We start from the raw sequence: 15,818 nt of genomic DNA, 5'->3' as shown, positions 1-15,818 counted from the left end.
ATTATATTGGTTTCTTAAAGTTCTACTAGGTTTAATAAATTATACGACAAAACTCTATATGCATCTAACAGAAATGATAATCTACCATACAAAAGTTACATCTGGCAACACTGAGTTTGGCAACACAACGCATTTATAGTCTATTCGAAGTTTATTTGTATATGCGTCATCAATATGTTGAATGTATTGCCTACCTCAATATGTAAATTCGTTTTAGAATCAGACAATATTTTCCTTCTCATTTTATTCTTGTAAAGGAAATACAATGCTGTCTGATTAGTTCGAACGCGTAAACGAATGGGCCTGTCAAAGTCGTCCAGTTGTCAGACGTATGCAAAATTCTTCAAAGCAATAGTAAATATTAAAACTCTAACCTATAAACTATTGTGGCTGTATAATTAACTGTAGTTTTTAGATGTATTATGATAGTACAATGAATTATATTTGATAAGATTTTTGTTCAATTATTTCATTTAGATTAGAATTTTGTTGTATATCAAAGGCCAACTGAACTAAAACTCAGAGTTTATACTACACACACTGCCACAAATTTAAATGACGTACGTACCAAATAACTTTGAACAGACTATAGTTGTAAATCGGGTTCGGAGGTATTGGTGGTTGCCTATCTATGGGTCCCTTTGTTTTATTTAATTTTACGTACTCGTAAGTCCAGGAAGAAGGTTATTCTTATTTCGTTTTCTCCGTTTTATCGAAACATTTTATAATTCGATCCGGAATCAAATGTGACATGATGGTGTTAGATCAGGCCGACGACGAACATCGAAATAAAAGAAAATTGTTCCAAACTGTTCGTCTCGCCCGGGACAGTTCCGAAGCGTCGCAATGATGATATGAGGAAATCCGATTATCCGACGTTGCCGCTTTTTCTAACGACGTTTCATTTTTTAGATTCCCGAGATATAACTTCTAGTTACCGAGTTCCTAGCTACTGAGCCGGATGGCACTAAATAAATAATTAGGTTCTGAAGTGGGCTAAGGGTGAGGCGAACTTACGAGGGAAAGAAAACTACCCTCATGAAATACTAATGATCTTTTCGTTATTAGGGAACAATGCCGGTTTATTTAATATCGGGAAGAAGGGGTTCGGAATGTTGTGTTTTCTTTCTTTACTCACACGTACATTTTTCATACACTTCTTGGCAGTGTTACTTACCCTTTATATAGGGCGTTATTTTACATTATTAACATAGAAAGGGAGAGTATTATTGAAAATATAGTCTATTTTAATAAACATATTTTTTAAAAGGCAATACAATTTGTTGTTGTCTAAATGTTTATTGATTTTACACTAAAAATTAGCGTTGGGAACTTTCGACTGAAGTTGACAATCGACTGTTTAGTAGTCGACTACTTTTTACTGTCGACTGTTTCAATCGTGTACTTTTACAGTAGTTACTATTTTTGGTTGTACTAGTTCTACTAGTTGAAGAAAAATGTTTATATCCACTGGGTAAAATATGAACATATGCTTAATCCAGATGATGAAAATGCTGAACGTACTCTTCTCTATATCATGCACGGAGAAAATGTCACTCAAAACTGGCAAATTTATCTACAACTCGTAAAACTTTGGGCGGTTCTTCAACAGGAGCCACTCATGGTAATTTTTTAGCTGTGTAATTAATATATTTAATTATATCTAACAGTTAATATTCAATTTTTCCTCTGTAATACCACCGATGCTGTACAAAGCCTTTAGAGGGGACAACATTTATAAATAAATATAATTGTCAGATATAGGCAAATAATATTGATCGCTTTTCAAAGAAAATATTTCATTGGCAAAAATATATTTTTAAACGACGGTATTATTTTAGAGGCGTCAGTACGTGAATATAGGTTAGTACTGATACACATATCAATCTTTCTGAAGTTTCTATGTCACGTTATTTTGACAAATGAAATGGAAATGTTTTCCCGTTCATTTGTATTAATTAGTGCGTTTCTTACAATTTTTATGTATAAAATAGACGTCGTATGTGAATATAGGCTTATTTAAAGTTAATAAGCTTTTAACGAGATCAATTTGGTTTAAAAATCGATAATCAATTACAATTTTAGAATGAGAGGTATTTAACTCCTAGTGTATTTTTGAGCCATTGGTTTTGTTTTATATATTAACTAATTTCATGTGATTCACATCCATATTCGTGATACATATATCAATCTTTTTGAAGTTTTTACGTCAAGCTATCTTGATTAATGGAATGAAAATATTTTCCCGTTCAGTTTTGTTAATTAGTGTGTTTAAAATAGGATTTTAAATATATAACATTGTTCTTCAATGATTTTGGAGATGGAAATCTACTTCTCACTATCTGCTCTAAAGGTCACCATAATGGTTATGTTCAGTTATGTTGATGTCTGTCGATTTTACTGACCAGGGATTATGTTTGATAATATTCTGATTCTTGGACTATGACAGTATTTGGAGGCAATATGCTAGTTATAGTAAGAGTTTCATCATTGAAAACGTCGAGATATTAATTCGCAGTAATCCGACCAGTGATGCCAATGACAGGACGAGCTAAATACCACGATATTGCTGCCCAAATTATAGCGGAACCTCCTTCTTCAGTGCAGGAAGTAGGTTCTTTTGGGGTTATTCACGTATAAATCCAGTCATTCGTAGGAAGTGCTGCTGCACTGCACCACATTCTTCCTATCGTCAACTATCCTGGTTTTATGATCATTGCACCAATTCTTTCGCAGCTTTGACTTCCTTTGCAATGTTGCCAACATAGTATAAAATGTACTAGATTGCATGGTGTTCATGTTATTTTAACTATATTTTGTATATAGATAATGTTTTATTTTAATCTGACCAAGGTCAAGGTTCAATTTTTGCTTTTTTTTCTATTTAGTGTTAGATATTTACTCAGTGAATTACGCAGTTATTTGATTTAATATTAAAATGGGTAGGTCAAGTAAAGGTGCCAAAGGCCCATATGAGGAAGAATAGGAATAAAGGAACAGTGATTAGAAGTAAGGACCGTTTCAGGCCTCATGGTCGTCTACCCAGCCTAGGTGATTTGACAAATGTTCTAACTAAACAACAAAAAGTTATTGCTCCCGTCGGGAATCAAACCCGCGACCTCCGATTGGGATATCAGCGGTTTAACCATTACACCATAGGAGCAGTTGTCTATAATAGGTCTACGACGTCTTATTTGCTATAATTAGTGCTTAAAAAGCAAACTGAATGGCTTTTGTATTGAAATTTTCCGTCACGTCAGCTCAGCAATAACATTATACCCAAATATCTGATTATTTTGGATAAAAATATGTGAAAACTTTGTACGTGTCTTTGAAATGTTGAGCATTTTCCTCGATTTCCCCCCTTTTCCCAACATAATCCTGGTTTGGTTCCAATGGGATCGCCTCGGAAGTGCACACTTTCAAATAAAATAATCTGAAAAGAATTTTGAAAATCGGCCCACAATTGTTGGAGAAATCGGCCAACATACATTAAAAGTATATGTACAGCCGAATATAAAACTTCCTCCTTTTGCGAAGTCGGTTACTAAAATAATTCAAATGTGTTTATCATGTCAGTGGTTACATGTAAAAACTCTTATTAGAGCAAAATATTTAATTAATAGCATTTTAACTCGTTAAAGAGCTCTATAAATTTTAGATTAGTCTCGACCACTTCACAATACCGCATTCCCAATAATCAAAACGCAATTAAAAGCCACTTTTCCAATTTGGTTCGGCCATCTTTCATCGGATAATTCCGAAAACCAATTTTGTTTGATATTACACTTTCAATTTGCATCCGCAAACTACAGTAGCCGTTATAGCGTCTAACTATAAAACCTTTTCCTTGTCCTCCCCATTTCTCCCGTCTTCGTTTAATTTAAATGCAGGATCGGCGCTTGCTTGTTGCAGGAATGGAGAAATATTCAAAAATTAGGATGAGAGGATTAAATGGAATTTATTTCTCGCGTAAATTCTTCGTTTTAAAGGATATTACTCAGTTATTTCGTTTAATGATGGTTTCAGGATAGCTTAATAATAATTAATTATTATATTGGGTTGAAAAAAGTATATTCCTTTGTTTTAGTATTTGGCAAAACCAATTTAATCATATAACACACTGTGCATTGTCACTGTAGGACTTCTGGGATTTCTGAGAATAGAAATATATTTCTTCTTAAGGTTGATAAATAGAAATTAAACAATTATGTTTTAAGAAAGATTTTTATTCAAGTTCTCGCAAGATTAATACGGTACTAGTAACTGATGTACTGTAAATAAAATATTTTCAACAAAAAAATTGAACCGATTTCCAAAAATAAATAAGAAACTCACAAATAATTAAAAAATAATGAAACTTAGATTTTTAAGACAAAAAAACATTTTAAAACAAAATATGTACATAATAATCGGTATAATAACTAAATAAAAATAAACAAAAACCTTATTTAACCTCTCTACTACACGTATTTTATATTCTACTATATACACACAATTTAGCTTAATACCTACCTAAACCTATTTATCTATTTACAATATTATTTTAATTGAACTTGTTGGAGATAAAGAATAAAAGAAAATGCTGGAGCCGGTTTAACACTTTTAATTAATTTAATGACCTGTTTGTAAATTATTTTAATATTATTGGATGGTAAAATGACGCACGGTAAAAATATAGATTATTAGTTAATTATATAATAATGCAATATAACTCTCAAAATAAATTTTACTTTAGTTTCACTTAGTAATTATAGTGAATGTTGACATTTCAGCATTTTTAGTTACAAAATAAACCTTTTATAATATTCTTTCTGATATTTTATCCAATTTAAATTTAAAACAATAATATTGAGATTAAAAATAATAGGTCTCGTTTCTTTCATAAAATCCAATTTTTCATACTTGTCTATCTACCATCGTCAATATCCTTATTAAATCAGTTTTCGATGCTTTCCAATAACAACAATCCACTCCAAACCGAAATTGACTTGCGTTCGTCTACAATTTGAATAACATACTTTTATAGAATGTCGTCTTTTATGAAGGAAATTGGTACAAACATTTATTAGTTTTTGCCTCGAAATACTCTAACCGGATTTATTTTCTGTTTCAGTAAAAGAAAACACAAATGGCAGACCACAGCCGTTGTTACAGGAACCACATTTCGGTTCCAGACCACAACCATATAGTAAGTAAATCAATTTTGTTAACTGTTTGTCTTTCGTAGAAAATAGTTTCAACTTATTTAACCTTTTCTGGCCTATGCATATGAAAAATCGATTTGTAAAGCTTAAACGTTTAAAATTTTTTTAAATTCATATTATCACGCGTTTTTCTCTATCAGAAAACTATCTGAAGTTCTATAAAACCGATTTAATTGAAATTTGTTGTGAGTCTTCTGTTCTTCTATCGTATCAAGGTAAAAAATGTAGGAGTAAGAAATAGAAGAGATAGATTTTTCAAATTCCTAGACTAGTATGCCCCCTTAAATAATGTTCAAATATATAACAGGTCAATTGAAAAGTCCCTGGCCTACCACTGTAAAACACATTTTTTTGGCAAATTTAGTTGTTTTATTCAACATAATTAAGGGTAATACTCTGATTATAGCGACCCTCCAACTTTTCGATACCACTTTTGTAGTACGATTTTCCTTTGCTTCAAAATAGGCCCCACTTTCGGCGATCACCTCTTCATTCGACGAAAATTTCTTCCCAGCGAGCATTCTTTTGAGATCTGAGAACAGGAAATAGTCGCCGAGGGCCAGATCTGGAGAATATGGTGGATGAGGAAGCAATTCGAAGCCCAATTCATAGATTTTTGCCATCGTTTTCACCGAGTTGTGACACGGTGCATTGTCTTGCTGAAGCATCACTTTCTTTTTCTTCAAATTCGGCCGTTTTTCGACGATTTCTTCGTGCTTCAAACGGTCTAATAACGATATGTAATAGTCGTTGTTGATGGTCCTTCCTTTTTCAAGTTAGTCAATGAAAATTATTCCATGCGCATCCCAAAATACAGACGCCATAACCTTGCCAGCGAACTGCTGTGTTTTTTCACGCTTTGGAGCGGGTTCACCATATGCAGTCCACTCGGATGACTGTCGATTGGACTTCGGAGTGAAATGATGGAGCCGTGTTTCATCCGTTGTCACATATCGACGCAAAAACTCGGGTTTATTAAGCTCGATTATCTTCAAACGCTGCTCCAAATCATCAACTCGTCGTTATTTTTGTGAAAGTGAAGTGAGCTCGCGCTGCACCCACTTTGCACGGAGCTTTCTCATACCCAAATATTCGTATGTTCCATTCAAAATCATTTTGTGGATTTTTTTAATGTTTTATAATAACCGTCGATAACCTCTTTTGGGCGTCCACTGCGTTCACCGTCTTCGGTGCTCATTTCACCACGTCTAAACTTGGCATACCAATACTTGATGGTTGAATTTCCTGGGCTAGTATCCGGAAACTCGTCATCAAGCCAAGTTTCTGCTTCAACTATATTTTTTCCCTTCAAAAAGCAATATTTTATCAACAGGCGAAATTCCTTTTTATCCATTTTTATTCATAATAGCAAAGGTTGCTCCACTGAACATGCTATAATTCACAAACTAACGATCCGACAACTGTCAAATTTATACACGCTTTTTTTGAGGGTTAGGGCTAACTAAACAACATATGGATTTAATTCTAGTAGCGCCACCTATGTGTCAGGCCGCAAACTTTTCAGTTAACCTGTTAAATAATGTTGTTCAAATATATAACATTGTTTTTTCACGATATCATAACTATCGATGTTTACATATTAATTACGACTTAGAATAATGAAACAGACTAATGAGTATGACGCGTTTGACCTACTATTATCGAATATGAAACAATAAAGTCGTATTAATAGCGTTGGCAGAATTACTCACCGGGGTGCAACAAAACTTAATATAGCGCCCGTAACGGTGCCAAATTAATTAAACTTAATATCATTCAGCGACGGCCGATGATAACACAAAAAAGTTGTAAAGTATTTAAATATAATAAATTTGTTCGTTTCACAACAACCGTCCCGAGGTCGTGTATATTTAATGACAATAAAAATAGTTAAATTCAGTCTGTACGCTGTGCGCTCCAGAAATTGCCAACGTGACATGGTTTCATGTATACGATGGTGTATACAGTGGTGGAGAATTATTTAGAAATGAAACGTAATGTTCAAATACCGGCTTTTGCAAAAAAAAATTAAAAATAATTATTGAGGAATTGAGTTTTGAGAAACTTCTTGCGATTGTTTCATTGGTTGGATTAATGAGGTTACGTTTGGTGACATTTATTTATTTATATATGATAAACCCATCATCCTCAGTTAAAGTCTACAGTGCTATTACAAGTATAGAATGCAAAGAGCCATATAAATACATGGTCGGAATATAAGGTCTAGAGTTAAAAGAGTAGGATAAAGAGTACATATTGCAAGATACAAGTAAAATATGTAAAAGCATACAGATGCATGAATATATTAATGAACACAAGTGAATATGAACAAGATACAAAAAATGTAAATGAACATGCATTATATTACACACATATGATGGATACTATGATATTTCTAGTAGCAGTCCTGTTACGGTTAAAAAATTAATTAGCTTGTCCAGATTCTCCAGGTTAAGACACTGGTCCATCGTCTCCCTCAGGTTGAACAACGGGTTGTATTTTCGGCATCCTATTAGTATGTGTTTGATAGACAGTGAGGAACCACATTCGACGCACACTGGTGGACTTTTTTCTTTAATGACAAACTCATGGGGCAGTTTACAGTGATCAATTCTGAGATACGAGAATAAGCTTCAGTTGCGTTTGCTGATGTTAGTGGTGGTAAGTCCTTGATAATACTCTTTTTTCACCTCCCAAGGCTTATAGTTTTCTGTTAGATCTCATCTGAATTGGTCTAGATGCCTAAAGATTCTATTAGAGTGTTGCTTCATATCTTTACTCCAGAAGATGAAATTGTGAGAGAGAAGGGAGCCACATAAAGGTGATAAAAAGGAGCTCCTTTCCAATTTAGAGGTTAGTTCAGGGATAAGCACACCAGCATGTGTAGAGGTAACATATATGTGGTTGGAAGCACTTGAAGGAGCTTAGGATCATTTGGCTTGCATATCATGCATTGAGACCAAGCCTCTATAATTGGCAAGCAACCATCAATACACTCGATGAAACGGGGAGCCTGAAGTGTGCTTCCGACATCACCGATGTAAATGCTGTCCACTCGTAATCATTGCTCTTGGAACCGTCCGAGAATATGAAAAGGTGTTCAGAGTTTAGTGATAAATAACATACATGACAAATATGGGCGAATTGTCACTCGGTAGTTGCTGTTTTGGAGGATGGTTAAGTATATTATCTAACCGTGACAAAGTCTTTAATGAATGGTTTTGTTCTAGTAAAAAATCGTGTACTTACATATTACATTCATATGAACAAACGGACGGACAAAGCGCTTGTGAAAAATTATAGGAAATTACTGCTTGCCTTCCAAGCGGTTTTTGAACAAACTTAATCGCTAGGTATATTACAATTTTTAAATGATCGTGGTTTTTTTGTTTTTTCTATTTTCATTGGATTTAAAGCTATCGACGAGTGTGAAATAACTTTTTAAATTGAGGACCTGAGATACTTGACATCGATTGATAATGCGATAAGATTCTCTAAGATGGTGCTTGTGGAAAAGAGGAAGTGTTACAATCAAGAGACTTTCGAAAAGTTATCTTGTCAACCCTTCCGTAATGAAAACTAATTTTACTTGATAATAGTGCAGGGCAAATTTAAACCCAGGGTGTAATATAAAAATCATATTTAAATAAAACATTATAAAACAATTTAATATCATAGACAAATAAAAGTAGAGAACAAAATAAATGGTATTAAAAAATTAATTTTAAAGATACCTAACAACAGTTTTCACTAACAATATAGATTAAATATAACAGGGATCGGTTAGGATTATCATAATATCATAAATAAGCAATTATCTCTTGCTATTGTGCACTCATTTCTCCTAACTCTGGTTATGATTAACGTGCAATGCGCACAAGGGAAAAAGCCAAGGACCACACGTTAGATACGCTGCCGTCAAGAGCCAGTAGAAATCACTTTCAGTGGTGTTTATGTACTCCTCAAATGATCAATAGATCATAGCTACATATCAGGTAGTTACTGTGGCTGCATTGGTGTTTTTTATTTATATTTTACGGTTATAATCATTATCTTTAACTATATTAATAATTATGGGAAAGTTATGAAGATATGACAATATAGCGACAAATATAACAATTAAAAAGAAGCGGAAATCCCGCCTAGTTCACTTTACATTATCGTTCAAACCTTTAAAAACAAAAGATGAAAAAAAAAGTATGATTCCCATGAATAGTACATGTTACAACGTACAAAATACAAAAAAAAATTTTACTAATCAATGATCACTTTTCAGACAAGCATCTATCATTTGCGGTCATGTGAACAGTTTTTCTCTTGCGGACAGACATTTAATCAGTCGAGCTTTCCAGTTAATTCTCTCTAACCATCACAGAATTGAAACGTATACATAAAGGAGAACACTGTGCAATGAATTGGGCCATTTTTAATTAATCAATTCTCTCCCATTCTCGCTGTCGGTTTCGGAAATTTAAAATTAAATTTGGTATAACTGATATTTCGGTAACAGGTTTCGTAGACGTCAGCAGAAGTTTTGTTTTATTACCGGTTATTTTATATGTGCCAACGTAGGTCGAAGTTTCAGTCTCGGAATTAGGGTGGGACGCGCTTCAAATTTAACGGAATAAAAATTCGGAATTAAACGATATTCTCCGTTTATTTCAGGTGGTATCAGAGAGTTATTTGTTTATTTTTAGTCGCCGAATTGCTGAAGTCGCCCGATAATATCGTTAATTTTGAATATCGTTAAAGAAGACTTTTGAAATTGGAGGAGAATAATAAATTATGTAGGTACCAGTTGTACTGGTTAAGCATGTGCTGACGATACAGCGGTTTTATCATCACACGAGGATCCAATATCAGCCACAAGAAGCCAAGAACTTCATCTTAACAAGGTCGAATTGTGGTTGAAAACATGGCGTAACAAAGCAAATAAGAAAAAAATCTATCCATGTGACATTCGCCCTTTGTAGAAGAACATGTCCTTCAGTATAATTGAATGAACTTATGCAAGCACACAAAGTTAAATATCTGGGAATGCACCTTAATCGACGTTTGACATGGAAAATACATATAGTGACAAAAGGCCAACAGCTTGAGCTTAAACTAAACCAAATGTATTGGCTAATAGGGTGTAAATCTAAATTATCATTAGACTAGCGACCCGCCCCGGCTTCGCACGGGCGCAATGCTGAGACTAAATTAAATACACTACAGAAAAAATATAAACGTTGTATATAAAAACATAGCGGCCCGCTCCGTCACTCAATGAAAACATGATTAAAATCGATCCAGTATTTTTGGTTCATTCATTACTGCCCTTGGCCTGCACGCATTAAATTTGGAGTAAAACAATTCCTCTTCCCCTATACTTACTATGAAGATTTCCTGCTATCTTTGGAATATCTAAATTCATACAATTTTTATTACATTACACATTTTTAAACGCAAATTTTAAATTTGTAATATCTCCGAAAATATTTGTTTAATTTACATGCTGTAAGGAAACATATTGATCTCTATTAATTGCACACTGTATTTAAGGTACTTAATTCGATAAGGATTAATGCCGTATTGTTTAAAATAGATTCGTAAATAAGCCATTTTCTCACGTAAAAAGTAAACAATAAAAATGGTTAATGTGGGTTATCCCTAAAAGATAAACATATACCATCTCGGACTTTTTTGTAGACCTTTTTATGGTGTACAATACTGTAGTACATTAATTTGATCTAACTCGTAGGGTTAGGCAGCGTTTTTGCTAATTGCTAAATAAGCCTAAAAAAATAGGTTAATTTACGACATCACGTTAGAAACCTCTAAAATTAGCAATGTTGCCTTAGTATATTATGCATGTATTATACATATAAACCTTCCTCTTGAATCACTCTATCTATTGAAAAAAACCGCATCAAAATCCGTTGCGTAGTTTTAAAGATTTAAGCGCACATAGGGATATAGGGACAGAAAAGGCGACTTTGTTTTATACTATGTAGTGATAACAAGGTTCTGCTGTATAAGTCAATACTTAACGTCCATTTGGACCTTGGTATTGAACTGTGGGGTACTACTAGCAAATCTAACATAGACTTTCCAGAAGTTCCAGAATAAAGTGTTGCGAGTCATCGCCGCTACCCCATATTAACATGTCCAACAAACTGATTCAACGCGATATCCCCTTAGAACCCATAACGAGTGTGATTCGGAGTGTTAATGCGAAATATTCTGAAAGACTATTAGTGCATCCCATTGAACTCACCAAACACTTAAATGTGCGCGATGACAATGTAGTGCATAGACTCAAACGCAAACTACCATACGAACTGATTATCAGACACATAGAGTGAGATTTAACAATATCTAGGATAAGATAAGATTTAGATTATAAATTGTACAGCAGATCATTTACTGAAGTGATGTCCTACATGGTTATATGGATGTAGGTTATAGGATGGTTATATTATATAACGGAAATCATATAATAATACTTATTGTCGGCGAGCAGATTGTTGAAGTTCTAATAGATTGTAAATGATAAAGTTAGATGGAGATCCAATACATAAGTTTCCATCAGATAGAAGCTGAAGTGACTGCACATGTACCTGTAAGTTGATTTCGTGTATTCGGAAATTATAACTGAACCATTCTGAAAAAATAGCTTCGTTTTTTTTTAACTGGAATGTCTTTAAAGTCACATATATATTTAAAGTCATATATAGTATTCATATATTAGACAAATATGTTATATCGCGCGACTAAGACGGCCCGTGGCGAGGAAGACTGTCTATTCGAGCAAACGACCGTGTGTTTATGTTTTACTTAATAGGATAGACTTTAAAATAAGTTGGAATAGTATCTAGAATAAGATTTAGATTATAAGTGGTACAGTGGATCTTTTACTGAAGTGATCTTCAACATATCAGGATAGTTATATCATATAACTGAAATCATATAATAATACTTATTGCCCACGGACAAATTGTTGGCGTTAATAAAAATTTACGATTAATAAAAAATAACTTAGCTAGGCTTAAGCATGAAATGTCATGATTTGACATATATGTCATTTTATTCAATTGGCATTAAGCTTTAAAGCTATACACGTTGTATTTTGCGAAAGTAACACTGTCGTAGATTTATACCTCTTGAAAAATGTTGTGGTGTATTATGAACTGTTAAAACTTGCTAAAACGGTTAATAGTAATCGCACGAACTTGCAAAGCAGTACTTTTTCCCCAATTTCGAAGAAGTTAAAAAATGTCTCTATGAATGGTTCTGTTCAAAAGACGAACAGTTTTTTTTAATAATAAAATGCACTTGATATGTATTTATTGATAACGTGTTGATAAGTGATCATTTGTTTTTAAAACAGTAACTATTATTCGCAGGATAGATATTCCCTGTAATTCTGTTCACCTGCAAAAATACATTACTTTTTACACTTCAAAATTACATTTTTCCCCGCCATTACCGCACTTTAATTGTTGTTATTATAAAAGATAACTGCAAGCAAAAAATGATCTATATATAATTTAGAGTAATAGCACCATTAATTTTTTATCCAATCTAATCTAATGAAACTTAACAGTAATGGTCTACGTGATAGAATGTAATCAATATGAAGCCAAATAGCTTATAAAATAGGACATCTAGGGAAGCTCTATTTTTATTCTCTACGTTATCTCTATTATTTGATATAATTTTTCAGTAGCTAATTTAGAACACTAAAGAAGTATGGAGCTGATAGTTATATCATGAATTTGTTATTATCATGAAATACGTTTTTAAATTATAAATTGAAATTGTTTTATTTTCTAAAGTACACGCACACATACAGACATAGCTTTGTTTTTACTATTATTGTTTTTGTTGTTTGTTTATTAAAAATTGCATATAACCAGAGAGCATCCACAAGCATCTACGTAACAGTATAGTTAATCGCTGAATTTCTATATTAAAGGATGTATCATGTTATTATAAATTATGTAAAAAATCTATTTCATTTTAAAGCTTTTATGGTAGTTGCTTCATTTTCCTTTTCGGAGTATTTTGGAGTATATTACGTTAATTTTTAATGGATTATCTCACATTCGATAAGGAATAGTTCCAAGTTTTGACCCAATTGTTTACTATTCTTTAATGTCATTCATTTTATAACCAGAGTTGCCAATGGAAATCTTATCTCCCAATAATCTTGAAAAATAGAGTTCCAAAATACTGCATGAAACCATATATATTACATATAAATCTATGTAAGCATATATTCCGCACGTTATTTTCAAGGTCTTAGCAAGGACCAGTCAGAGCATAAAAAACTCGTCGAATGGAACTAATCGGAGCGAACATAGCGACTGGAAGTAATACTAAAAGTAGTCAATTGCTATACAGTGGTTAGGTTCCATGGTTTTTTGAATTACCGCCTTTATGTATTAGAGGTGTCTCATATTATTATGAATTATGCTGATCAATTTCTTGTTAAATATCATCTAGTAGTAATAGTATCGTTTTTCTTTTTCAAATACGTTGAAATGATGCACAAATTCTTCTATAATTTTGAATTCCAAATAAGCTTGGAGGAGACTATATAATTAACAGAGGTTTTGAACCAAATTTTTGATTATCCTTAAATGTCATGTATTTTATAATGTTACTAAGAAATCCTTCATGACTCTTCACGTAGTCTAAAGACAAGTCCAGATAGTGAGTATATTTTGTCTTACTAACCTTGATACGCCATGTTTTTAGTTACAAAGGAATTTTGTTGAGATGAAATTAGATGTTTCTTGTAGCTGATATTGGATTTTCGTGAGATAATAAAATCGCCGTATCCTCAGCATATTTTGCCGCCGTAGTGATGTTTGAAGGTATTTTATATTTAAAGATTGAATATGTATAATATTATTTTTACAGATCTAATGTTATAATGGTTTTCTTTATGCGCTTGCATTTTTTCGAATCTAAACAAACTTTGCATTTAGCATTCGGTCCGAATTCGAACAAATCTTTAGAAATGAAAATAACTGTGGCGACCGTTGTGAGGGTGACTTTTTGAATGATATAGAAACTTTTCCCGGAAGACCCGGGAACTTTTTAATTTTGTACGAGTTGGGTTTTCGCAACTTTTTAATAAAGTTAAATATTCATTCCGGGTATAATGTCCGGCACAATTTCGCAGTCACATAAAGCTGCAGACGACTTTGCTCGTTGTGTAACCCTCGTTTTTTTTATAAATATAATTTTTATCATCAAAAAGAGATATTTGCGATTTGATTTTTTTAAGTGTCACGTTTTTTTTGTTACATTATATGTTACGAATTTTAGTTTATTTGATACTGTGCAATAGTTTTAATTATGTTTTATTACAACAGTTTATTGTAAAAAATTGATAACGGAAGTTTATAATTCCCTTTCTTGGTAGTTTTTGCAGTAATTATCCTGTAATTAAATCATAGCCTGGCGATTTCCTAGGATTAATGTCAGTTTTAATAACTTTGCTTAACTCTTTCGGCATGACTAATTCAATCATCGAATTTTCAGCTTCTATTTCCCGCAAATTATATTCAATATTACTTTCGTTTAGTTTGAAAGTTTTTTCTAAATATTCAGCAAATGCATCTGATTTTTGGTGATTGTCACATGCCCAATTCTCACATAGGTTTCTTATAGACGGGCTGTATAGACATGAGCGCTTTAGATATTTCGTGGCTTTCTAGAGAGAGTAATCAGTTTCGTTATCATCTGTTAATTTTCTCAGATAGCTATTTATTTTAATTTCCAGCGTTTTTTTTTAATTTCCAGTATTTCCCGTTTCAGTATTTGGGTTATATTGTTTAAAGTATTTTTATTTTCAGGTGTTCTGTTTTGTTGCCATTTTTTTCGTAATTTTCGTTTTCCAGCTACCAGTTCCTTCACTTCTTAGGATAATTAGTTCCTTTAATTGTACTCTAAATTTCTGGTTGTTATTCCGAGCAGCTTATTGATTATATACTACGAATTTTTCTGCTTCAAAATTTAATTGTTCAATTGTCTTGAGGGTTACACTTAGTTGAATTCGTTTGTTCCATTCTTCAGCAGAACCTTCGCAGTGTGCTCTCTTGTTTGTTAACGTAGGTTTTCTTATTATATTTTCGCTCGACGTCAGAATCACTGGCGTGTATCTGAACTTAACTCAAAATTTTCATCGTCTTTTGTATAGTTAGGTCTGGGTATTCTCTTGATCAGTCAAGTTTTGTTGACAATTTAGATACCTATGTTAAAACATATATTATAACACGTTAAAGTACAAGGTAACAGATTTGAAAATTCTTATTTTGTTTACACGCTAGTTTTTTTCCATTTTGTATTTTTTTCTATTTTATTTACCTTTGTATCTTTTCAATGTCATGGCAAAATAGTTGATCTTGCTCGTTACTCACGTCATTTAATATTTCCGGAATGTAGTCGAGATGGAAATGAAGAATGTGTACTTTTATACTCATTACTGATGATTTCTTTATAACTATGGTCTTTATGGAAACAAAAATAGAATACCACACTCAAAACTATTATAAACTATAAGTTAACACTGCGAGTGACATGAAGTCAGTCCTTTCTGAAAATCGTATAGGTCTG

General features: G+C 32.8%; 1 protein-coding gene across 2 annotated transcripts in view; it reads left to right on the top strand.

The window, feature by feature from the left end:
- The window catches only part of sm (heterogeneous nuclear ribonucleoprotein L), a 500,688-nt gene that overhangs the window by 404,504 nt on the left and 80,366 nt on the right, over window positions 1-15,818 (top strand). For both annotated transcript variants that reach the window (XM_076406872.1, XM_076406873.1), the window contains one exon: window positions 5,117-5,191. In XM_076406872.1, the coding sequence (XP_076262987.1) occupies window positions 5,117-5,191 (75 nt within the window). The remainder of the gene's footprint in view (window positions 1-5,116; window positions 5,192-15,818) is intronic.

The sequence above is a fragment of the Rhynchophorus ferrugineus genome, unplaced genomic scaffold (assembly GCF_030347505.1).
Source record: "Rhynchophorus ferrugineus isolate W39M unplaced genomic scaffold, kcgeb_rfMv2 rfM6, whole genome shotgun sequence".
Lineage (NCBI taxonomy): Eukaryota > Metazoa > Arthropoda > Insecta > Coleoptera > Curculionidae > Rhynchophorus > Rhynchophorus ferrugineus.
This window is presented reverse-complemented; position numbering and strand designations above follow the sequence as displayed.